This window comes from Artemia franciscana, chromosome 5 (assembly GCF_032884065.1).
Source record: "Artemia franciscana chromosome 5, ASM3288406v1, whole genome shotgun sequence".
Taxonomy (NCBI): Eukaryota; Metazoa; Arthropoda; class Branchiopoda; order Anostraca; family Artemiidae; genus Artemia; species Artemia franciscana.
In genome coordinates this window covers 14,745,759-14,773,280 of record NC_088867.1, presented here as the reverse complement: position 1 = coordinate 14,773,280, position 27,522 = coordinate 14,745,759, and the positions used below count along the sequence as shown (strand labels likewise).

At 35.8% G+C, this 27,522-nt stretch overlaps 1 protein-coding gene across 2 annotated transcripts in view; it reads left to right on the top strand.

The window, feature by feature from the left end:
* LOC136027012 (TWiK family of potassium channels protein 7-like) overlaps positions 1 to 27,522 on the top strand; it is a 120,707-nt gene that overhangs the window by 40,813 nt on the left and 52,372 nt on the right. For both annotated transcript variants that reach the window (XM_065703912.1, XM_065703911.1), the window contains exons 2-3: positions 3,494 to 3,715; positions 26,651 to 26,794. In XM_065703912.1, the coding sequence (XP_065559984.1) occupies positions 3,518 to 3,715; positions 26,651 to 26,794 (342 nt within the window). In that variant the 5' untranslated portion in view covers positions 3,494 to 3,517. The remainder of the gene's footprint in view (positions 1 to 3,493; positions 3,716 to 26,650; positions 26,795 to 27,522) is intronic.

Sequence of the window (27,522 nt, the reverse complement as noted above, 5' to 3'; positions counted from 1 at the left end):
TACTACTAATAATAATAATAACTCACTGCAGCACCAAGCCACCTGAGGCAAACACAGCTACGCACACTCCTCCTCCAACCTAATCTACTTAAAACCTCCCTCTTTACACCCTCTCAGGAAGTTCTCATTTCCTTTAAATCTGTATTTATGACATCCTCCCAACCCAGACAAGGACGACCTGCTTTCCGTGTAGCCCCAGACGGTTGGCCAAAAAGGGCAATCTTCGGTAATCTGTCATCCTTCATCCGTAGAACGTGGCCTAGACATCTCAACCTTTCTTTCATTATAGCCCTATAAAGCGGGATTGAACCACACTTTTCGTACAACCTACTGTCTGAAATACGGTCAGTCAGCCGGGTACCCAGAACAATCCGTAGACAATTTCTCTGGAAAACATCTAGTAAATTGTCATCTGCTTTCCGGAGCGCCCATGCTTCAGAGCCATATTTGACCACTGTCATCACTGTAGCTTCCAATAAAATCTGAGCCGAGTGATACAAGAGAAGGAAAATGAGATCTTTGCAAACTGAATGACCCAAAAACAGGGCAATCTATAGTTCACAATTCGACGGAAAAAAAGTCTAATTTTTTTTCCCAGGTGCACTTCAGGCAATGCTGTCAAATCAAGCCTCAAATATAATATAATAATTTGACAAGTAAAAATCGGTATGACAGCTCAGACCTTAGTGTAGAAACAAGTTTCATATAGATATATCATGGTTGCAGTAATAGCTGTAACCCAGTGAAGAGTGAACCACAGTCTCGGCGGAAATCCCCCATGGAAAGTTCGAGTAGGATTGACTTATCTGGCCGTCGCCAAGAATTACCCTAGCCCTTTTATTAAATGATTTAGATATCCTGACCAATGACAGATTATTAAGAACGTTATAAATTAGTTTTCTGATATTTTCGGGCAGTTATGGGATTTCCTCCTCCCTAGTCAGTATTTATTTTTTTTGTGGGGGGACGTTGATTTGGTATCTCCAATAAAGCCCTATTTACAGGATTCTACAAATATTGGCAAGTATCATAAAACTTTTATTTGAGCTAGTTGTGTAATAATTTACCAAGTATTTTTTTTTCAAGTTTCCACTTTGCCCGTTGCTTTAATTAAGATTTTTTTTTTAATAAACGGTATGGTAATTAAAAATACACGATGACTTCATTCTTTCAAGAAATATTTGATAGTTTGTTAATATGAGGAATCAAATAGTAGATTTATCAGCCCAACAAATTTGTATTGTTGTACTAGACGATAGTTGGGGGTAGTGGCCTTGGAGCTGTGAAAAGATAAAGATTGGGGAAGTTGACGACCAAGCCTGTAGATGTTACAGACTAGACTGATGATTTTTTGCCTCCGAGTGTCCTTATTGAGCTTTTTAAATAAAAAGAGATTAAGGTATTAATGAGTAAATAACTACTTCAAATAAAAAGTAGGGGGAGTGGGCTGATGAAAACTAAGAGAGAAGGAATTCCCAAGATGAAGCAAACAAATGGGAATCCTGTCAGTATAAGGAGAAGACAAACTAAACAGACACGGATATTTTGCGTGGATAAAACAAGGCTTCTTCAACAGTTTGAAACAAAAATAAAATCTGAAATTAAATAAAATCCAAAACCTGGAAATTAAAAATCAATTTATATATATATATATATATATATATATATATATATATATATATATATATATATATATATATATATATATATATATATATATATATATATATATATATATATATATATATATATATAATCGTTAATCGTTTCTACTGTGGTTAAGCACCACAGATGTTAATTAGAGTTCCTTCAATGAGAACACTGAAAAAACTAATAAAATAAAATGAAACCGGGAACTTTTGAAATCGAAACTGGGAAATTCCTCTAATGTTCCGACTTCGACAATAAAGAGAAAGTTGATTCTGGATAAATAGATAAAAGAAAGGCAGTGTAAAGTTTGGATTGCAGAAATTTCAAATGCACGAGTATTAAAAAAGCACGTATATTTAAGAGTTCTGTGTTCGAATCTTCCATAGTTACTGCCATGTTACTGTTTCTAGCGCTTTAAACAGGATTTTAGACAGTCTTATCCAGCCTGAATTGAAACGTAAGTACGTGATAGATTATAGATACTTTGGTTCCCGTAAGCACCTGAATTGTGCGTTAGCTCATGGACCACTGAAGCGTTCTTGTGGTAAAACTGAGAATTGGGGAATTCCTGTATATTTATGAAGTGTGTATATACAAGCAGCATTCGATTCAGTAGTCTAATCAAAAGTATTTTCGACTCTGCTTGATTTTAAAGTTATGCCCCATATAGTTGCATTGCAATTATGCCCCATAGTCATGTTAGGGTGAAACTTGATAAAGTTGTTTTAACTGGGTCTACCGCCTTATTGGAGAACTCAGGAAAGGTTTAATTTTAAGTCCTATTATATTGAATATTTCTCAAGACAACTGTTCTACTTTACAGACAATCCTTGATTCTTTGATTTCTGGTTATAAGCTTTTAGGACTTAGTGTTAATGCTGCTAAGACTGAATTTATTGCTGCTAAGACTGAATTTATTGGTTATAATACCTGAGGCAAAGCTTTCATACCAGGTTTCCGCGCCAGCTATGCCAAACTTGCTGCACTGAACTATAGTTTTAGTAAGCGTGTAGTTGCTAGATTGTTTAGTTCCCCTTGATCTCCCTCACACGCTGTATATTTAGCCTATTTGGGATTCTGTTTTAAACTAAGTAGTCGAAGGTTCGATCGGGGTTAAAAAAAATTTGAAAAATATACAAAAAACCAAAAAAGTAAAAAAAAAATAGCCAAGCAAAAACAGTAAGAAAAGATAACCACGAAATATGTGTATTTAACAAACTTAAAAAGTCAGTATAATTAAAAGCAATAAGAAAAAAGACAGCATATGAATTCAAAAGGGGTGTAAACTATTTAAAGGGTCGTCAAACACGAGTTATAGAAAAAATAAATATAATAATCTCTTCTTATGCCTCTTAATCTCTTCTTATACATTGCAACAATTATAGGAATCTTGCTACCTTTTCCCTTGAGAGGCTTAGTCTGATTAGGCTGTGGTAAGGAAGGTATAGTTCCCAGGTTCAGGGATTAATCGGAGCATTAACATAACACCTGAACCTAATGACCTCACTTTTGCCATTTAGCGTAACACAGTGTGCCTTCTTTAAAAGATGAACGTACACCAAAGTTACAATAGATGAGCTTTAGCCATTACCTGAGAAAAGTCCCTTCTTCATGCCTAGTTCCTTCGTTCATTTGTTGATGAATGAATTCATTCATTAGTTCACAGAAATACAAGAAATATATGATCGTTTAATTTTCAATAAAGGCTATCAAAACAAGTTAGAAAATGCATTTTCAAAACAGTGTTGAGACATTAGTAGCCTCATTCTAATTTAAAAGAGAAAGTAAAGTAACAAACAAAAAATAATGACTTCGCAACTTGGAGTTATGTGTTTCTTTCTAGGTAGCACGATGAATACAACCTAGAATGGCTGACATGCAATCCCAAGGAAGCGAGGATGAAAGTGAGAGCAATTTCAAAGAGTTATCAGGACAAGAAAGAGGAATACCTAAATTCAAAAAGTGTCCCAAATTTTCTCTAAAAAAGCATCCCAAATTCAAGAAAGCACTAGGACATGTCACATTAATTGCCATGCTTATATTTTACACAGCTTTTGGAGCAAAGGTAAATTCGTTAATTTATTTGTTTATAATTATACACCATGCAATAGTGTAGTGAAACTTTAGCCAACTTTAGGGTGTGGTTCATTATTGTTCTGGTTCATGCTAGGGGTTAATGAAATTGATACCTTGTTTTAGTTTACTTAAAGATTTTCGGAGTAAGAGGTTCACCTCTTATGATTAATTTAAGACAAAATGTAGCCACAACATGAATTTTCAAACGTATATTGATATAGTTACAAAAATTGCAAATATTCTTCAACGTATCACTGTCCGTCCATTTTTCCCTCTGCCTGTTTGTCTGTCTCTCTCCTTCTCTCTCTCTTTCTTTCTCTCTCTCTCTCTCACACACACACACATTCTCACTCTCTCTACCTCTCTATATATATTTCTCTCTTTTTGTCATTCTCTCTCTATCTTTATCTCTCTGTCTCTCTTTTTTCCCTTTTCTTTCTCCTCGCCTGTCTCTCACTATTTGATTGTAAAGATTAACTTCGAAAATTCTTTATCTGCTCTTTTGATTATAATTTTGTGCTTAATGGATTATGACATTAATTAATGTGACTGAAAAATGCAGGTACGAACCTGAGAATTTATTTCAGGTGAAGAAGAACCATTTTGGAGGGACTAGTTTGAAGCAAAACGAAAAAAAAAAAAAATAATAGTAAAAAGTATGGGACAACCATAAATCGCTTGATTTCTTTTAGTGTGTGTACAGTCACTCAAGTGCAGTTTAAATTTTTACTCACTCGTATAGAGTAATGTATTATCTATCATCTATGCCCCATTGGTGTTAGAACCGTATAAACTTAATCTCGTTAATAAGGTATAGATTTCTTTTTTGTTTTGTTCTCCTTATAAGTACAGATTATTATTTCTAGTGTAATCTAGCGTGAATTGCGTATTCTCCAAGGTAAATTTTGCTTGATTACAGGTAAAGTCGTATTTAAGGGAAGGGTACCGAATTTCAACTCCTCCCCCTCTTCGAAATTTTTCAACTTGTGAAAACGTAACAAAACGCATGTAAAAATATCTTTTTGTTTATATTGCTCCCTCCTACCACCCCAAAAAACACCTTGATACACCCTTGATCACAGCCGTACTTGGAGTTTCAAATGGTTGGTTGCAGGACATGATTGATTACCTGCTCAGTGACAATTTTGGAAATTAATTTTTTGAATCGGTTGAGATTACCTCAAAGGCCACACTGCCTTTCCATGACGAAAATTTAACAGGTCAAAATAGGGATGAAACCTTTTAATCGACAGTAAACAGATATAAAATTGTTAACTGTATATTTCGAACACATATAAAGTGTTCATCACCAGCAGTAAAACTAAAAGACATTAATAAAACAAACAAAATGTATACACAATAAACTAATTACATATTGTTTATTGCTCTTTTTTTTCTTTCCAATGTAACAGCGGACGCAAATCTCCCTGACCTTATAAATGAGCAGAAGTAGTAATAGTAGTATCCCCAAAAGTTTTCACACCCCAGTCGTTCTAGGTATATTGCTGAAGTGTCCTATTGGCAACCGTAAACACAATGCCTTTTGATTTATTGCAGCCGTCCAACATCAGGCTCTTTGAGCCTTCCCCAGGGCGGTTGTGTGTATTTATAGTTTTTGTAATTAGTAGTTAATAAAGAGAGTTCTTAAATCTTAAAAAAAAGCAACATTTTGTTTTAAAGCATAATGGGCCAATTACGTAATTATGGGGGGTTACCCTGCCTAATATCCCCAAATACACAGTTGCTGGACCGGTCAACTATGCTGAACAAAGTGGCCGTCTTAAAATTTTGACTGTGTGTGTTTAGAAAATAAATGGGCTTTAGAGAAGGGCTGCTTGCCCACCAATCTATTCTTATCCTTAAAAATGGCATAAGACACTCGCGCTGTAATTGGAGTGCATGAGACTTCTCCCTTCATATATCTAGTAATTTTTTTAAGTAAAAAAGAAGTAAAAACACTTTAAGTATATTTTGTTTTTAGTAAAGTGCAAATTATATTATGGTCTTGAGAAGGAATGGAGGGTTGTCAAAGACATAATTTACAGGACGTTCAATTACGCTGATCAAAATGGCTATCTCAAAATTTTGATTAGATATGTTTTGAAAATTGATGGTCTTGAAGGGGCTTGTTGCCCTCCAATCACTTTTGACTATTAAAAGGGCAATAGCCATTTCAATGCCCAATCGAATGAGCTCTTTTCGAAGTTTCTAGGACAACAAATGAACACCTTAAAATTTATATCACATGCATTTTGGGAAAATACGAGGTGTGTATGTGCGAGGGGGTATACATCCTCAGATCACATTAATCTTAAAAAGACCTCTATTCTTCTGAATAGCAATCACAAGTGCCCCCTCAAAAGTTTTTACGATCACCCTTTCTATATATATCTTATATGCCTCTAGGGTACAACTTGCAACCCTTGTCCCGAGGGCTCTGGGAATGGAGAGGGGGATGAATCCTCAAAGACATATTTTTTAGACCTCTCAATTACTTCGAACAAAATAACTGTTTCAAAATTTTGATTGAGTGTGTTTGGAGAGATGATTGGCGTTGGCGGGGGCTACCTACCCCCAATCATTTTTGACTATTAAAAAGGGCACTAACCTCCAGGACAAAAACCTTGCCCTGAGGGCTCTGGGGGGTTGCCATCCTCAAATACATAATTTTGAGACCTTTCAACTGTGGTGAACAAAATAGCTATCTCAAAATTTTGATTGGATGCGTTTAGGGAGGTGATGGGCGTGGGAGGGGGTTAGTTACCCTCCAGTCAATTTTGACTATTAAAAAGGGCACTAGCCCCTTCAATTTACGATCGAATGAGTACTTTTCGTAGTTTCTACGACAACTCCTTGGATACGAAGTTTCCTTGTCTAATCAAATAAATAGTATATTGAGTCCTCATCACTCTTCACTTAGGCAGCGGTATTGCGCTGCCTATTATTGAAACAAGGCAAATTTGCTTTCTATAGTTTATATATGGGCTTTTTGAGGGGAATAATCCATATGGCCGGCATTGCATACACCAAATAAGACAATATATGTACTTGAGGATATAGGACCAGTGGGAATGCGGTCACACCGATTCCACGTTACAGACATAGCCTTGAAATCCTCGAAGGCTCTCTTTTTTGAACTTTGGAAAGATTTTTACTGAGATGTTTTTTTTTACTTATTTATTCAACATTATTTTTTAACAATGTAACATATTCTTTCAGTTAAAAAAATATGTAGTGGGCATTTGTTTTTGGTAGCGACCAATGAATGGTTGCCAAGCTGATTACTTTTTGATGATTTTGTTTCTGTACTGAATTTTGACAGGCTTTTAAACTTTATCCTATGATGTGAATCACCATTGTGTTTACTTTTTAGTGGCTTTGTTTCTTTACTGGATGTTGAAAGACAGGAACTGCTGGTTCCCTGCATGAAACGACAGTATATGCAAGGCTGGGAATAGCCTTTAGAAAAGGACATCCTTCTTGAAACTGTTGAATCAGCATTCTCCTAGTTTCATTAAAATATTTTATGTGCGAAAAACTACAAGCTGAAAAGGCGAAAAATATTACCAACCTAAATAAGTTAACACACGGTGACCTACGTACTGGCTGCAGCTTATAAAAAAGAACTACAAGTAAAACTACAAAAGAAAAATTTTCATAAAACAAAATGAGACTACCAGTAAATGCCTCAAATAGTCAATTTTATACCCAAGATTTCCAACTCTCAGTGAGATGTGTTTTAGAAAAGATGGATAGGGAGAGGTGTTTCATTTAGAGGAACATAGTTTGTAAGGTGCTGCAGGTTGACAGCTGCAGGGCGCAAAAATAATTTAAGTGTATAAGAAAATATTATATTCATATGCTTACCTGCACAAAAGAGGGGAATGGGAAGGGAAGGGCAAGAATTGTCCAAAGACTCTCTATTTAAAGCATGGGACCAGGCTGACTGTTTAAAATAGCCTGTTTCCAGTAGAAAAATGGCTAATATTGCAAGTGGTTTCTTTAGCACTTATTTATAATGATTACCAATATAATTTTCGGGCTGCTTGCTGCCCAGCAGCTTATGTCTATGTAAATTCTGGTAGCCCACAGAGGGTTATATGGGACTTTTTATCTTTCCCAAAAGTCCGAAATAGTGAAAAACGAGAAAAAAGGGAGCACAACTCGTTATATTCGAAACAATATGGCATTCTTGCCGAAATAAACCTTTATGTAAAAATGTCTCCTCCAATCCCCCCCCTCATCGTAAAGATTCTGGTGGGTGCTTATATATACTAATAATAGTTATTAGTTCGAAGCAAGAAACGACACATTTTTAAGGTTGGTAAACAGCAAAATATAAATAATAAGCTGAAGAATAAGTAATTCAACAAACTGAATTTACAGGTCAAAAAGAACATGCCTTTTTTAAATTTTCATTTTCTTAATTTAAAACTTATCAGTGTATATAACAAAAAAGATCCAAAACCCTATTTTTTCGTTTCGTTGACGAGTTGATTTTGTCGACGATTCTTTGATTTAGGAATTTTTTCAGCCATATTAAATTTTTTTGAAACATGGGGGTTTGGTACCTCATGAAAAACTATCTAAGTAGAAGATGAAACTTCTCAGATTGAAGAAGGACAGAAGAAATGGGAGTCCCACCAATAACCTTATCATGGACTTCCTTATTGCTGTTCGTAATTTACTGAGTTGTTTGAGGTGAAGAATACTCAGAAATAAAAAGAGGGTTTGAGTTTCCTTTAGATTTTAGAGCTCTCTTGGGCAATAAAAAAGAAGCCAATGCTTCTTACAGCCTTATGCCAAATAAGTCGTAGAGGTTTTAAATGAACCATTAATGTGTCGAGACAATTAATGAAACTATTTAAGATTAAAATATTTAAAGTCAAACTGCCCTACAATGACAAGCCCAAAGAAGTGAATCTTAAAAACAACGGGTCTACGACTAGTAGGAAGAAAAACAAAAGGAGAAAAAACAATGACTGAATCGTCTTTATCCCAACGAGCTATCTTCAGTATTTAAAAAGGCAATGAATTAAAACAAAAATAAAAGAAAATCTAAACAACTAAAATGAAAAGAGAATAACAATAAAAAACCAAACCAATATTTACAGCACGGAAGCAACTCAAAAGATTTTGAGGTGCTTCTGAGTTTGATAAGAGTAACTAAGTTGTGATGTAGAAGAAACGTTAACAGAAACGTAAAACACAGAAGCAGCTCAAAGTTTTTGAGGTGCTTCTGACTTTGGTAAGAGTAAGTCAGTTGTGATGTAGAAGAAACGTTAACAGAAACGTAAAACACAGGAGCAACTCAAAGTTTTGAGGTGCTTCTGAGTTTGATAAGAGTAACGAAGTTGTGATGTAGAAGAAACGTTAACAGAAACGTAAAACACAGAAGCAGCTCAAAGTTTTTGAGGTGCTTCTGACTTTGGTAAGAGTAAGTCAGTTGTGATGTAGAAGAAACGTTAACAGAAACGTAAAACACAGGAGCAACTCAAAGTTTTGAGGTGCTTCTGAGTTTGATAAGAGTAACGAAGTTGTGACGTAGAAGAAACGTTAACAGAAACGTAAAACACAGAAGCAACTCAAAGTTTTTGAGGTGCTTCTGACTTTGGTAAGAGTAACTAAGTTTTGATGTAGAAGAAACGTTAACAGTAAGAAAAAGAAGTCATATTTATCATAATTCAAAAAAAGTACAGCTGTGGATAGAGAAGAGACAACAAAATTATCAGAATCAAAAAGTCACTTCCGGGTGGTATCATAAGCAGTGTAATAGTGCTGCATATGTAAAGGACGAAATCGGCATAATTTATTATTTATTTGGTTCAGACTAGGGTACTTGGTATAAACTGAGTTGTCGTAGAAACTTCGAAAATGGCTCATTTGATTGAAAATTGAAACGGAGAGTGCCATTCTTAATACTTGAAAGCAATTGGAGGGCAACTAACCCACGCCCACCCTTTCCCCAAAGACATCTAATCAAAGTTTTGAGATAGCCATTTTTTTCAACGTAGTTGAAAAGTCCAGGAATCATGTCTTTGAGAATGGCAAACCCCCTACAGCCCTCAGGCTGTAAACTCAGGCTGTGTCAGGCTTACAATGAATGTTGTAAGTTTTTTCCGGGGGGCATATAAGGTTTTTATAGAAAGTGCTATCGTAGAGACTTCAAAAAGGGCTCATACATTCGGAAATTGAGAGGGTCAGAGCCCATTTTTATGTTCAAAAGAAATCGGAGAGCGCATGACCCCCCCCCCCCCCCCCCGTGCCCGTTATGCCTCCAAATCCTTCCGATCATAATTTTGACATAGCCGTTTTGTTCTACTTAGTTGAAAAGTCTGGAAAATATGACTTTGAAGATGACAACCCCCTTCCACAGCCCTCAGGACAAGTGTTGTAAGTTATGCTCTTGGGACATATAAGCTTTTTATAGAAACTGTTGTCGTAGAAACTTCAAAAAGGGCCCATTCGATTGGATATTGAGAGGAAAGTTTTCAGGCTGAAAGCTTTGCCCGGGGGGCATATAAGGTTTTTATAGAAAGTGCTATCGTAGAAACTTCAAAAAGGGCTCATTCAATCGGAAATTGAGAGGGTCAGTGCCCCTTTGATAGTGAAAACCCCCTTCCGCAGCCCCCAGGACAAGTGTTGTAAGTTATGCCCTTGGGACCTATAAGCTTTTTATAGAAATTTTTGTCGTGGTAACTTCAAAAAGGGCCCATTCGGTTGGATATTGAGAGGACTAGTGCCTTTTTTTTCGTCAAAAGTTATCGGAGGGCCAATGCCCCCCCACGCCTATGATTCTCTAAAGCACTTCAAATTAAAATTTTGAGATAGCTATCTTGTTCAGTGTAGTTAAAACTTCAGGAAATTATGTCTCTGAGGCTGACACACACCCCCCAGCCCTCAGGGGAAGGAATGTAAATTATGTCCTGGGGGCATATAAGGTTTTTCTATAAAACGGTCATATAATTCTCGGAAGGTGCTCATTGGATTAGTAATCAGAAATTGTAGTGCTATTTTTAAGAGTTAAATTGATCAGAGGGCAGCTCTACAACACACACACACACGCAAATCGTATTGTCCCGAAATGCATCTAATAAAAATTTGAAGATACCGATTTTATTCAAAATAGTCTTTATACCATATAACATAGCTTCAGGAATAAAAACAAACCCCCAGCGCCTTGGGGCAAGAGTCGTATATTATACACAAGGGCATTTAAGGTTTTTATGGAATTGATGGTTGTACAAGCTTTAGAGGCTCATTTGGTTGAAAATATGGAGTTCTATTTCCCTTTTGTCCCCCCTCCAACTAACCCTATTCACCAAATGATTCTGATTGAAATTGTGAGATAGCAATTCTGCTCAAAACAGTCCAAAGTACATATAAAAATGCCTCTAGGGTTGACAAAACCCCTAGTGCCCTGGGGATAAGGTTGTAAGTCATTCCCTGGAGGGATATATCGTTTTTATGGAATGAGTGGTCGTATCAACTTCATATGGGACCAATTTGCTTTGAAATTGGGATTATAGTGCTCTTTTTAAGAGTCAAAAGTGATTTGAAAGTAACCAACCCCTCCCCCACGCTCATCATTTCCCCAAAGACGTCCAGTCAAAATTTGAAGATAACCAAATTTTTTCATTGTAGTCGAAGGATCCGGAAATTGTGTCTTTGAGGAAGACACTCCCGCCCCCACAGCTCTCACGGCAAGGTTGTAAGTTATGCCCTGGGAGCATATAAGGCTCTTATAGAAAGAAGTAATATTACTAATAATAGCAGTAGTAGTAGTACTACTACAGTAGTAGTATTATACACATAGTTCATTTTGGCTAGCTCAACATATTTCTCATCATGATCTTAAAGATGCAATCTAATACTCTAAACCATTTTTGATATACTGCTAATTGACAGCCTGCGTACATATAGTGTGTTTCAATTTAATACAACATACCCTCCAAATTCTTCTGAAAATGTCTCTATAATAGCCTTGGCCTTAGAAGTAGCATTAGTAATAGTAGTAGAAGTAAAAGGGGCAGTATACATATAATACGGTTTGGTTAGCTTAACACCCCTTAATATGCGGTGAAAGTTTCAGCTTGATACCATAAGCTGTTACTGAGATATAGCTGTTGTGGCATTTTAATAACCTGCATCCACCTAGCGTGTTTCAAGTTAGTTCACTATCCTCTTCAACATTTCCAGAAAGTTTCACTATAATACCCTTAGCTTCAGTAGTACTAATAGTGGTCGTTGTATTAGTAGTTGAAGCAATAGGAGTTGCAGCAGTAGTAGTAGTTGTAGTAGTTATTATAGTAGCAGCAGTAGTAGTAGTGGAAGTGGTTGTAGTAGTATGCACATTAACTATTTTGCATATTTCAGCATTTCCCTTAAGATGTCCTGAAATTTTCAATTTAACATCCTACACCATTCCCAGGATACTGCAAATACGGCCTTTTGACAACCTGTTTGTTCGCAACGCGTTTTATTCAGTTCAATATCCTCCAAAAGATTTTATGGAATTTTCACCTTCCTACACTTAGCATCAGTAATAGTAGTCATAGTAATAGTAGCAATAGTAGCAGAAGTAGCAGCAGTAGATGGAATAGGAGTATTCCCAGAGCACCATTTGGTTAGTTCAGCATTCCTCTCAACATGCCCTAAAAGTTTTAACTTAATACTGTAAGATTTTCTCAGAAATTGCTCATACGTCCCTTTGGCAGCCTGAATGCACACAATGTGCTTTAATTTATTTCAACCCCCCAACTTTTTCCCAAAATTTCACTTTAATATCCTTAACCTCAGTAAAAGCAGTAGTCGTGAGCAGTAGTAATAGGAGTATTAATGGTATCATGCACATAGCGCCTTTTGGTTTGGTCAAAATTCCCCTCAACATACCCATGGTAAATTGATTATCTTCTTCAATATTCCCTTAAAGTTCCAACTTAATACCTTCAGTCATTCCTGAGTTTGCCCCTTATGACAACCTGTGTGCAAAAACCATATTTTGATTTAATTCAACACTCCCCTCAACATTCTCTAAAAGCTACACTGAAATGCAATTGGTCTTTTTTGAACTTCAAAGGTCAGATAAGCCCTGTTTTACAATAGCAACTAGAGCAAAGTTGCATGAGCAGCGTGAGGTGTTGTGGCAGCGTTTTTTCGGCTTCACCGAGCAAAGTGTTGCGAGAGCAACACTTTGATTTAGTTCCCTCGCTTCGGTTAAACGCTGAAATTGTTAATCTGTAAGGATCTTAAAATAAACAAGTCCCTTACGTGTCTTATCACTGGAACCAAATTGGTCTTACGATCATTGCTGAAGATGATTATGAGCCAACAACCTGTTGCTTAAAACTCCCCTATATGTCTCACAATTGGTGTCGGCCTATTTTTGATTTCAGTATTTACCTTACTACTGAAGCTGTCAACCCCTTTAAACTTTCAAACTGGTACATCTCATGAAGGAATTTTTCTACCAAAAAATGGAGGACATATACTTTGATCAGCTCAGCAAGAGCTATCGACAGCCGTCGAAAAAAAAATGTATCTGTCTTTGTTCAAAAGTTGAATTTTTTGCCGTAGGCCAAGTTTCTAACGTCATCACTTATAATAATAATTAATAATAATTTATTTGTTACCCGCTTGTTTTGACAAATTAAGCGGAGTAAAAACATTAAGGAAAGAAAAACGAAATAACACAAACAGTACAATTAATACAGTCTAATCAAAGGGTGATAAGGGCCCAAGCGTTGACAGGCCTCAGCACCTAATCTAGCATAGAGTTTTTTATAAACGAAAATAATATCAAAAAGGAATAAAGTCTTAAAAAGGAGCATAGGATAAAGTCTAATTTCTTTAGCAATGAGAGAACTTTTAAAGCTTAAGAGTTAACATCTTAAAGTTAGCATCTGATACCATTTCTCTAACGCAATCCCAAGTGTGAAAAACTGAACGATAAACTCAGCTGAAATCACGAACAAAAATGGACTTCAGATAGTTCTCTCTGACACAGCTTATAAAACTCCATTTCACTCCACACACCATAGGCTCTGGCTCAAAGACAATAAAAAACAATTCTTTTTGGCCCCAGACAAGACTTCTACGAAGCTTTCCAAAATGCAAAGTCATATTCGTCAATCTGGCCTAAGGTCCCACTTTCCGTAAAAACCGCAGAGGTTAGACCCTTACCACTTTCTGGGAATAAGCTGAAATCGGGGTGCTAAGAAAAAAACATAACAAAACCAAAGTGTTGCTCTCGCAACACAAATACTATACATAAACAATGAAACAATGGGCAAAATGCATATCTTCCAGCTCCGGCTCTGAAGGTTGTGGGAGTTGACATCTCCAACATCCCCAGTTACAAGCTATTGAATCTTTCAACTATGTTGTTTAAAACGACTATCTCAACATCTTGATTAGGTATTTTTGAAGAATTAATGGGCTTGGAAGGGGGGTTGGTTGCCCTCCAGTCACTTCGAACTCTTAAAAAGGACACTAGAACTTGTAATTTCCAATCATATAAGCTCTTTGGTGAGTTTCTATGTTGGAGCTGCAATGCTATAGCTCCAGTGATATTGCCTACCCTTTTGAAAACCACTACACATAAGGTTTTTTATGTTGAATTGGTTCTCTAAAGGTGTCACCTTAATACACCTAGGATTATTTGTATAGTGATAATTAGTAACTATTCTGAGGATTATCACTAATACTTGTACAGTTATACAGTAAATAGGCTGAGACCTCGCTGATATATCCTCTTAAAAACTGTATGTACATATTGTGTTTGTATTTAATTCAACACTGTTTCAAAATTCTCCGGAATTCCTGCCTTAATATCCATAGCTTTAATGGCAGTAGTAGTAGTAGTACCAAAAGTAATAGTCGTAGTAATAGTAGTAGTATTAGTAGCAGTAGTAGTAGTAGTAGTAGTAGTAGCAGTAATAGTAATAGTAGTAGTAGAAATAGTAGACACAAGATGTAAACATTGCATTTTGGTTAGTTCAACACCCCCCCCCCCCCAACAAGGCCTGCTAGTTTTAAGCTCACACACCAAGCTGTTCCTAAGATATAGTCGATACACCTTTTGACAACCTGCAAGCAGACAGTTCAAGAGAGTTCAGAGAGTTCAACTTGTAATAGCTGTCACAGTAGTAGGAGAACCTATAGTACCATCTGTAGGACAAGCAGTAATATTAACAGTAATAGCACTATTGCTAGTAGCAGCAGTAATATTAACATGTTGGCTTTTCGTTAGTTGAACATCCGCCCGATCAAACCCTGGAAGTTTCAAGTTAACACAATTAACCGTAGCTACGATATTGCCAATGTACCCTATTGATAGCCAGTATGTTCATTTCAACTTCCACCTAAAAATTTCATCTTAATACTCTTAGCGTTAGTAGAAGTTGCAATAGAAGTAGTTGTTGGACTAATAGTAGTTGTAGCAGCAGTCGTATGAGCATTATTAGTAGGGTGGTCATTTTGACTTTTGGTCAATTAATCTTTCCTTTTAAGGATTAACTGAAAATTCCAGCTTGATACCCTCCATTCTTGAAAGACACCTTTTTGACAATATGCATGCTCATAGTGTGTTTTGATTTGATTCAGATTTCCCTCAGTACTCTCTCTTATTTTTATTTTCATACCCTTAGCCCTAATTGTACTAATATGATAGTCCTAGAGGTATAAGTAGGAGTGGTAGTAGCAGTGGTAGTGATGTATTAGTAGTAGTAGCAACTGTAGTAGCAACAGCGTCGAGAACAGTGGTACTATAAACATGTTGCCTTTTGGTCAGTGGAAAATCTCCTTCACGAAGCCCTAGAAGATTTTGCTTGATATTGTAAGCCGTCCCAAAGATCTTGCTGATTCGCCTATTTGACAATCTACATGCACATAGTATGTTTTGATTTAGTTCAACTCTCCCCTCAGCATTTCTTCAAGTTTTCACTTTAATAATCCTTAGCCTTGGTAATGGTCACTAGGGAGACAGTAGTTGTAGCGGTAATAATAATAGCAATAGTAGTGAAAGCATTAGTAACAGTTGTAGTATTAGTTGCAGAAGTATTAGTAGCGCGCAAATTTTATCTGTTTTAATCATCCTTATCATTGTTTCCTGAAAGTTCCAATTTAATACACTCAGTTATTCCCGCATTGCGCCCTTTCAACAACCCCTATGCACACAGCGTGTATTGATTTAGTTCAACACTCCCCTCTACATTCTCTGTGAGGTTCATCTGAATGCCCTTCATCTTTTCGGACATTAACAGCCAAATATGTCCACGTATATTAATAACAAATACTATATGTAAGCCATGGGTGGATCGCATAGCTCACAGTTCTTGCCCCGAGGGCTCTGGGGGAGGGGCTGATATCCCTAGGGACATAGTTACTGGATTTCTAACTCTGCAGAACAAAATGATAATCTCAAAATTTTGATTGGATGTGTTTGAGGGATTGATGGGCGTGGGAAAGGGCCTTGTTACCTATAATCACTTTTGACACTTAAAAGGCGCACAACTTTCAATTTCCAAACGAATGAGCTTCTTCCAAAGTTTGTACAACTCTTTCTGTACAAAGTCCCTTAGTAAAAAAATAAAATAAAATAATACATTGTGCCTGCATTTCTCTTTACTTTAGGCTGCGCTATTGCGCTGCCTACGAAAAGAATTCTTCATGACTTTGATCCCTCTTCATGGGGTTGCATAATTCCTGCTACTTTCAGAGACACATATTTTTTTTCGACATCTCTGGTTAACATATCTTCCTCAAAAGCTTAAAGTGTCTCCATTTTTTGCTATGATCAACCTGATAGTAAAGAAGATGTGTGGTGGCCCACCAATTTCTTTCAGATCTTAAAAAGGAGCTGGAATTCCTGATCTGTATGTAAACTATCCTATGTTTCGTATGAAAACATAGCTATATGGAAACAAAGCCGAGTTTCGTAGTGTATACAAACCTGGAAATATACAAATTTTCATGAGAAATTGGGATTAAAGATAAAAATGAAATAAAGTAATAAAAAACTATTAAACAAAATAAATAAAACAAGCAAAAAAACTGAAATAAAAACATGAAAAAACTTCAAGGAAATAATTTTTTGTTTTTGCTTTAGTTTCTTATGTTCTCCGTGTAATTTGTCACGGTAGTAAGTATGTAAGTTTTATTCTATTAAAAGCCCTAGGGCCATGGCAATACAAAATAAATGGCAACAAAAAAAGAAAATAAACATACTATAAACGTTACATAACATAAACAAACAAAAATTCACATCGCAAAAATCTACTTCTCTGCTCCTTTGCCAACCTGAGAAATCATCCTAAATTTTTCAACACTTGCAAAACATTTATTACTCATTAAATTCACCATATTTCTTCTTTTTTTTCTTTTCAGTTTCATCTCACACTTCACGTCCCACTACAATATATTCTTCATGAATTTCTTCATGTGCTTGCGAATCAAGACCGTATTCAGGGGAGGGATTTGTGGCTTTCTCCAGGAAATGTTTGTCCAATTCGCAAAAATGTGAATGAAATACTTATGAACACATTTCTGATGCTCTTTCAACGTTTTTTGTACCCCCTTAAAAAATTATCCCTAGCTCAAAAAATTCTGGATACGGCCCTGCTGTAAATGCATAACTTTAAACTCAGTAAAATTTAGATACTTGTAAAAATTAAATGTTTTTTCTTAGATACTATAATGTAAATGCTAGATATGTGTTTCAGAAGAATTTACAACGGATATCTATCCTTTTTGATATCTTTTCTTGCAAAAACATTTTGAATTTCTCCAACAAAAAGTCCAGAAAAATCCAGACATTTACACAAAGTTAATTCTTTTGCTGAGAAATGATAAGGTACATATTTGATTAATGCAATAGCAGAGATAAAAAAAAAGTTTACCCTTTTCTATCTCTTGCTCGTAAATAAGCATCTGAGATTTCTCTGCCCCTGTGGTAAAAAAAATCCTCCGATATGCCTTGGTCTGTAAAGCGTTTCTTGGAAGAGTCTCTTACGCAAAAGAGGTTTTACTGTTTTCAACTCTGAAAACTTTTGCTCTGTAGAAGTATCAAGTAGTTTGTGGTAATGAACTGTAAGTAAGGAGTGACGTGGCTCAATAGTAACTGAAAATATAGAAACGGAATTTTGATACCAATAAATATATCAAAAGAATTGGGTTACTATGCTGATCCCAAATATATAATCTCTATCAAGTTTTAATTGTGTCCATCAAAGGCTACAAGCCGCAGAAAATTTGCTTTATTTTTGTAACAAAGGGAGGAACATCCCTCAAAAGTCGCATTGTTATAATGAAGATCACACCATTAGATTCAGCGTAACAGAAAACCTTAATGTAGAGGTTTCAACCTAAGATTTGCAAAAATGTGAAATTTGAAAATTTTTGCCAGAAGATACATCACGGATGTATGTGTCTGTGTTTTTTCTAGGGATGGCAGTATCGACCCAGGGCTCCTAGAATATTGGGAGAAGGTTCCTACGAACCAAAATTAAAAGTGCTAGTGATCTTTCTAATTGACTATAAAGAATCGAGGGCAACTAGGCCTCCTCACCTGCCCATTTTTCCAAAAATAGTCCGACCAAAATTTTGAGATAGCCATTTTGTTTATCTTAGTTGAAAGACAGAATAATTTTACCTTAGGATATAACATGAACCCCACCCGTGCCCACACAGCCCTAAGGAAAAGGTCCTTAAGTTATACAATCCATCCATTGTTTATGCATAACATTTGTTACTGGGAAGTATGTATATTTTCAGAGATGGGGGGACGAATTTTTTCTTTTTTCTACTACTAATACTAATTACACACCGCAGCACCAAGCCGAATGAGGCCAACACAGCTACGTACACTCCTCCTCCACCCCAATCTATTCAAAGCTTCCTTTTTTACCCCATCCCAGGAAATTCTCATTTCCTTTGAATCGTTCTTTACCCCAAACGTGGACAACCTGCTATCCGTTTAGCCCTAGACGGTTAGCCTAAAGGACAATCTTCGACAATCCATCATCCTTCATCCACAGAACGTGCCCTAGCCATCTCAACCTTTCTTTCATTAGAGCTTAGAAATTGGGACTGGACCATATTTTTCGTACGGTCTAGTGTTTGAAATACGGTTAGTCAGCGGGTACCCAGAACAATCCGTAGGCAATTTTTCTGGAAAATACCTAGAAAATCTTCATCTGCTTTTCAGAGCACCCATGCTTCAGAGCCATATTTGGTCACTGTCATCACTGTAGCTTCCAATATTCTAACATTGGTTTGCAGACTTATCTTCGTATTCTTCCAAACTTTTTTTAACTGTAAAAAAAAACACCCTGAGCCTTGGCTACTCTACTTTTAATATCTTCACTGCTCCTACTGTCTTTACGAGTAATACTACCAAGGTAAGTGAAGCTGCCCATCTCATCAGTTTTTTCGCTACCCAACATCACCTTTTCATCTTCACTTATTTATAAGAAATAAATAAACATGAAACCTAATATTTCCGTTTAAATGTCTATAAAATCAAAGTTCCTAGTATCACCCTCCTCCTTATCCTGATAAGTTTTCCGATGGTTCTGATGAACTGCTTTTCTGCCCTCTCTCCCTTTTGTGCCGGTAAGAATTCGAATGAAATCTTTTATGTTACAAAAAACATCTTTTTGTAATAAGAAAGAAGCTAGGGAACCGTAACATCTTTATTCAGGCTTAGCCCAAATAAAGAGAGACTAGAGATAAATTCCTGAATCACCCTCTCCAAAACCTTTCTATATTTATCTGAAGGTTCAGAGAGATTTGGGCAATTTGGACATTGAAATACACCCTTCACACTATTTGACACTTAGCCTGAGTCACTCCTTGCTTACAGTTCGCTATGGCAAACTTAATAAAAATAGAAGCTGTTTTCATTCTGCATTGAAAGTCCCAGGATTAATTTCACAGAAACATATTTCTGAAAAAGAACTTTACTCTCCCCGACTTAGTAACGTCTGTTACTATTTTTTTTATTTGAAATTTTAATATCTAAACAGATAAACAGAAATAAATGTTAATATTCTAACATTAGTTCTTTTTTCTTATGACGTTGGCACCTCCAGATGGTTTCTTTTTTCCAGAATCATCGCTTCTATAGAAAGATCTCTTCTCCAGGCGTCTTCTAGAGATGAGACGTGAACGTCAACTGATGCAGCAAACATTATCACTAATCGTACTGTATCACACAATAGGTACTATACAACAATAAATGTTCCTACCTTCTCTATTAAAAAGTTTTGGGACACAGCATCTCCTGAATATTTCTTATTGATTCCGCCCTCGCATGTGTACAGAGGCAGTGCTGTGTACTTATGCTATGGAATTAAGCTAATACGGAGTACCCTGACCACCGTCTGTGAAGACGGTGCTGTGTACCTATGCAGCGTACCTATGCTGTGGAATGAAGCTGGTACGAAATTAACCAATAGTTATGTACGCTGACCACTGTTCCTTTAAGGCGCTTGGATTTGTCCCATTTCTGAAACAAATTTTCGTTACTGTATAGTACTTATAGTGTGGTACTGTATCTTCTTTTTGCCTCCAATTGCTCAGTGTAAGAAATAAAGTGATCCGATTACAAGGATACCCACAGGCTACTAAAAGACAGGTTTCTGCCTAGGTGTGAGGAAGCAAGGCTGTCGAGTCAAGTAAAAGTAGGCTGTGTCTGTGTAGCCAAAGTTGGAACAGAGATAATTTCTAAAGATTCTTCTGATGATGGAAGGGAGATTGAGAAGGGTTATTTGCTCAATATGCACTGGGATATCTCCATTTGCATCAATTATAATCTTCATTTGTAATCTCAAAAGATTTAAAAATTAAAGCAATAATTTGTATTGCAACTTAAGGGGAAACATGATTTTAAATAATGACATCAAGTGAAAAAATTTTTAAAATAAAATGTAAACAAAAAACACAGATAATCTGTAATTGAATCCCTTGCATCATGAACCCTATGTTGTCTAACACAGATATTCAGCAGTCCCTTTTTGTTTTTGTTTTTTTTCCATTTCAATTTATTTGCATTCATTTTTACCGGACAGCAAATAAAAAATTTTCAGCTTTGAGTCAAAGTGGGAACAAACTGAATGAATGCATTCACGTGTATTTCAAAGCTGATAAAATCGTGTACAAAAACGAAAGAAAGTGGTACAACTAAAGAAAAAGATTCCTACTTGCGGGCCCCTGAATCTTTCAAAATTACCTATTACCAAGGTACCTATGTACCTAGGAGAGGTTGATTTAAGGATCCCAGTAGCAGTAACTATTACCACTTTCGAAGAAAATTTACCCCTAAATTAAAAATGTCACTTAAAAAAGAAAGTTTCCACAACCGTCCCCCAAAATACCACATATATATATATATATATATATATATATATATATATATATATATATATATATATATATATATATATATATATATATATATATATATATATATATATATATTTCGAAGCCATTAAGACCGTATGCAAAACCAAAAGTAGGTGATACGATTAAACAACAAATTCTCATTTACTGGCCTCTAAACTCTTAAAATAGAGATAGGTATTTTTTAGCTACCTAATGTGTCTAGAAGAGGTTGAATTCAGGATTTGACCACGTGGAGACTCCTTTTTTCATTGGAAAACTTGAAATAGGGCTCGCAAAGTGGATTTCAAAATCCCTCAGAACCAGGGAAACTACCACAGTAATTTCCAAAAGATTGACTTTTGTTGATAATAATTCTATTAGTCTACTATTCTAACCTAAATGACTATGACTCAATTAATGGAATTTCTATTCTATTTATTGTAATTGATAAACTTAGATTCTATAATTAGTATTAATCATTGATTAATATACCTGCGCGTTAAAAATTATCTATAAATGAACTGTTTTACCCTTTTTTCCTACCTCATAAATATATCACATCCATTTTTCTCATTTAATTGCTTGAGAATTTATTTCTGAGTTTCGAAGCTCTCCAATGATTAATATCCCGCCTTAGTTTACAAAGTGAAAAATATGTGACTCGAGGGACAATTTGTCACTTACAAACTTGACATTTTAAAAAGCCAAAATTGAATCCAGTACATAAGCATAGTGCCATAATTTCCGACATAGAGGGGAGTCTTCTTTACTTTAACAATGCCATTTCGTTCATGCTTTTATTCCCGGGGAAAAATGTTGCTTGTCCTTGAAATGTCAAAATTTTGGCTTATTACTAGGAGAATTTACGGTGCCATTTATTACTAGCAGGAACGGCGCTGGGATCTAATTTTACTACAGCACCACACTTCTGCTATCAATTTGCATTATATATTTTGTTACATCGTGATTATCTGCTTGTAGGTTGTTTATGGTAAAGGTGATCTATTACCCTCTAGGGTAAGGGTAAATTTAAATCTTTTTAAGGCATGTCAATAAAGAAGCAGCGAAAAAAATTCCCTCTGAAGATTGTAAAATGTTGACTAGATTTTTTTTCTAGCCGACTAAATAATATAAACAAGAAATAAAACGAAAGTTTCTTAGCTCCAAAAAGAGATTATTAAGGGTCTCATATTATCAGATCTATGTAGAATAGAATTATCTATTTGAGACCTCAGATTAAAAATTTGCTGTTTCTCGTGGGTTTTAGGAAATTATTCTGAAAAGGACAGTTTGGAGATCTCAAATTTTAATTTTCTTCATTCTTACACATTTCTATATTTAAAATATTCATAAAAACCAGTTCCTAGAATATATACGCTGTTATCAAATTCGTGTTTGTTTTAAAGTTTTGGTTACTAATAGCACAAGTCTCTCCTTACTTAAAGCTGCTGTTACCATGAGGTGTTTGATTCCAAAGATGTAGGATTTTTACAAATGATGTTACGCATCCGTCACTTAAGTTGAGTAATAGCCTTCTTCAAATCTAAGAGAGCCTCTGATCAAACAGTTGGGAGTAAAAAAAAAAAAAAAAAAAAAAAAAAAAAATCTAACTAAAGAGCTACCTTTGTCAATAGAAAATAAAACTCCGAATACTGAGTTTTGATTGTGATATAAAAAATTATAATTTCTGATGAAGCTAAATACAAAAAAATTACGAATTTTCGAGTTACTCATCAAAAGATGTTAGAGACAATCACTATCGATCAATTTATTAATACAAAAAGAAAAACAATTAAAATATATAAAGTATTACTAAGCCCAAGTAAAATTACATAATTTAGGAAAAATGGGTTAAACTCCCACAAAATGGGGCGCACTCATCATTATCATTTAAAGAATTCAAGATGCATGAGAAACCTAAGGCCGCTATCTATAAAGTATAAAATTGATTTTATGCAGAGAAGAATTGTCACGCATGCCTGTTTGTTTCTTTTCTGGGGGATGATCTTATCATTATTGAAGGAGGATTCATCCGAATGAAAATTTATAGATATAGCCATTTTTTAAGCAATAAAAGAGATTAAGCCCCAAAAATTGCAAAATTCTAAGATTTTGTTAGCCCAAACAGAGCCAAAATGCTATCTAGTGAAAATTTTCAGAATTATTGACAGGTTGTTTACATAGCCTCCCAGTCTCTGAGGCCATACTGGCATGCATCATAGTTGTGTAAGCATCATTATTATCTAGGGATGAAATGTGCCACCTATTGGCCATATGTTCTCAGAAACTATGATTTTTAGGGTTTTTAATTTGAAACTGATTTGACTGTTCCAGAATATCCCCCCGAAAGGAGCTTCATCCTGTTAAAACCAAAGTTTTTGTTTCACGGTAGAAATTAGCCTCAAATACCACGTATCTAATACATGTATCTTTTTTAAGGAAAATACTTTTCAAGAAAAATACTAGGGAGAAAAATTGCTTTTGTAGATATGGAGCGGAAACCATAGTTGTTTGGCTCTATACAAACAGAGTACTTGGAGGAGTATACACAAAAAATTTCACTGCTCAAAGAAAATGCATATCACATTTCTACAATTTTATTCCAAGTATCTAAAATTACCCCACCGGGAAAATTCACCCCCAAAGATCCCCCTCGCGTAGAAAATTCACCTATAAAATTCCCCCTCCTCAAAATTCCTTCCAAATATCCCCTGAAAAACTTTCCCTTCAAAAACTCCCTCCAGAGGAAAATTTTCCTGGATAATTCCCCCCCCCCATTGGAAATTCTCCCATACTTAGAATTGAGTAGTCTCAGAGAAAGTACAAAATAGGCACCTCAAAATGTCAATCAGATGTCCTAAGAGGTTACAAAAGGACCCAATACAAAGAAACGGTTCTAGCACAGGAGTTCGTTGGTCTCCAATCACTTTCAAATTTAAAAAGAGAACTAGAACTATCGATTTCTTATCAAATGGGTATCCTCCGTTGCTTCTACAACCACGAGAGGGGTGTTAAGATAATTTCATCATCTTATGCAATAGCGTGCACAATCTCTGCTCGTTTTGAGGTTAATGCTACTCTTTACTTTCATAATAACGGCATAGATCAGAAGTATTCCCAGAAATCAAGAGGGATTATAAATAAGTTTTTACCTCCACCTCCCCTTCCTTAGAACTAATTCTATATCTATCTGAAGGTTCAATGAGATTAAGGACACTTTCACATTAAAATACACTCTTTGAGGCATCTGCCCGTCTTCCTAAATTCAAAACAATCAGAAGTACTTACTGTACACAGTTTAGTAGGGTTCCGTAGACTGAACGCTGCTGTTTTCATCTACAAAACAAAAAATCTTGAATTTTTTGCCAAAAAAATCACAGATGTGTGTTGTTTTTTGCTTTCTTTTGATTCCCTCAGGGATGATTACATAGAGCTAAGGGTACTAGAAGATAGGCAAAGGGCTCATTTTAACAAAATTAAAAGTTCAATTGCCATTTTAAGTAACGCAACAAATTGGAGGGCAACTAACTCCCTTCCCACTTCTCTTTTCCCCCATAGACATCCAAATACAATATTGGGATAACCATTATTCATCATAGAAAGGTGCAATAGATATGCCAGGGGAGGGGCAGGTTGCACTCCGATCACTTTGGACTCTTAAAAAGGGCACTAGAACTTACGATTTTCAGCCGAATTTATATGAAGTTTATATTACCACCCCTTCCATGTGAAGTGCCTCTGGTAAAAAAAAAAAAAAAAAAACATTGAAGCCTTAAGGTGCTTTACTGTAGATGACGCTAGGCCGTCATTTTCTGATCTGGTTTGTTTCTTTCGCGTTTTTTTTTGCTCAGAAAATGTGACAAACTGTTTGATTCGATTCATTTTTATTTAAATCTTTAAAAATCTTACTGAAAATCACATAATCAGATCCAGCGTATCAAAGAACCCTATTGCACAGGTTCCAAGCTCCTATGTGGAAAAATATGGTATTTAGTATTTTTTGCAAGAAGAAAGATCACGGATGCGTGTTGATTTTTTTCTTGATTTTTTTCCCAGGGATGATTGTATGGTCCTAGAATATTTTGAATGGGATTTTCAGAACTTCAACGAAAAGTAATTGCTCTAGGGCCTATTTTTATGCGACCAAAAAATTAGAGGGCAACTGGCTCCCACTCCCATGCCCTTTTTTCATAAAAGCCGTCTTATCAAAATTTTGAGCTATCCATTTTGTTTAGTAAAGTTGAAACGTGCAATACTTATGTGTTCTGAGGTCACATGACCCCCCAAAACTAGCGCAGAAAGGGCTGTAGGTAATGGAATTTACCCATTGTTTACATACATAATTTGTAATAGGGAAATATGCTGCTATTTATAGGGGGGAGAGTTTTCTGGGGATGGATTTTCTACGGGGAGAATTTTCCATTAGGATGGAAGTTACCGGGGGTTCGCTTTTCAGGGGAAATTTTACGCTGGGGGAAGAACCTAGAATTCATATACGAAACCCGTTTCATTTATCTTACTTTGCCGTTTGCAACCTTTTACATGTGGAGATACTCTGGGGGAATCGTCCAGGGGAAAATTTTCAGCCGAGTTTGAATTCTCTGGGGGATGTTAACGTAGGGAGGGATTTTCCACGACAGAAATTCTCCAGGGGAGAATTATAATCAGGAGAAATTTGAAACGGGAAATTTTCTACGAGAGAAAATTTCCATTGGAGGGAGGGGAGATTTCAGGGAAATGTAGGATTCCCCCATGACCATGAAAAGAATCAGAATTTAAATAGAAACAAGTCTTTCTTCAAGTGGAAGTATGCTAAGGAGTATTTTTTAGGCGGAATCATAAGCAGGAAATTATCTGTCAGGGAATTATCGAAGGATTTACATGGGAGGAACTTTCTATGGATCAATTTTTCGTGGGGGTTTTCCACAGAGGGGGCAGATTCCCTGGGGTTATTTGAAAACGATCAGAAATTTAATTTTAAAAAACTAATTTTTTCTAGTGGAAATAAGGAGCACCATTAAAACTTAAAACGAACAGAGATTATTCCGTATATGAGTGGGATTTAATCAATACACTGCTCTTTTACGTTGAAGTTTGACCTTTTGTCTCAATTCCTTAAGAACGATTCTTGAAATACAAGGGCCATGTAATTAGAATAAGAACCTTTTTAAAAGTTCTTTAAAAACTTTGCCGTGAAGAGAGAGGTTTCGAGGAAGAGACAGCCCCTTATGAGCTGACCAAAAGTTTAAAACGACAGGAGAGCCAAAATAATTGTGTTGCACGGCCACCCAATTTATTTTGATACATAACGAAATACGAGGGATTCCCACTCCTTACCATCTGATGGACATCTCAAAGTGTCACTTGTTCTGCCACACGTATCACATCCGTGCCGTGCCGTATCAGTCTGTGCTAAACATGGCACGATTCATACTACACGTGAACCAACTCCCCAATGTGTGGTCTTCACCGTCTGTTGTACACGATTTTTGTAAGTGTGAAACCCCTAAACAATATAAAATATCACCACTGTATATTTTAGGTATTTCAGTGGCTGGAACAACCTAATGAACTAAATATGGCCAATGAAATGCAGAAGAAACTGTTATTATCTAAAAGGAACCTGATAGAGTTTTGGGAAATCCTTCAGGAAAATATCACGCAAAAAGAGAATCTGACAGAAGAGGTGAGAATTCCTTTTCCTTTCTTCTAGGAAATAATTAAATACAAGAAAAGGATGCTAATGGCTTTATCGTTCCTCTCCATAAGTTTGTATGATGAAGATAGTTATGTGTTAGGTAAATACTTTAACTGTAGCTTCAGTTTTTTTTTTACTTTCTCATTTTAGTACAAACCTTTTAACTTTTGTTGTACTTGCCCCTGAAGATGTAATTAAGTATTGTAGACCTTACGAAAGCCGTCAGTGGACCTAACTCATGTATAAAGGCCGTTCCATAGCCCTATGAAAGGCCGTGCTGAATAGCATAAAATACTGAAATTATGTAGGGAGAAGAACGTTTTCGGTTTTTCTTTAAGAATTAATAGTTTGTCCCTGTAAAACAGTTTTAGAAGGTTTGATTACATCCATGCATTGGTGAAACAGCACAGTAAAGGACCGTTACCTATTAAGGGGAACATTATATTTTATTTTGTCCTGCTATTGTATATTAATCAAATAAATTATTTGAGCAGTACAAAAGTTGTTCTTCCTATAGAGAAAAAGTATGTAACAAAAAGAAATCTAACAAAGAAGCTTTTACTTCCATACGAGCGCTTTTTACGTGCAGGGCTGAAATAGGGAGAGTGAAATACATACTTGAAAGGATTCTCAAACATGTTGAATGGCAGTGAATATTTTTTAGCAAGATCTTACTGTGTTTTTGAAGCAAGGGAGTGGGACCTTTTTCAAAAGTA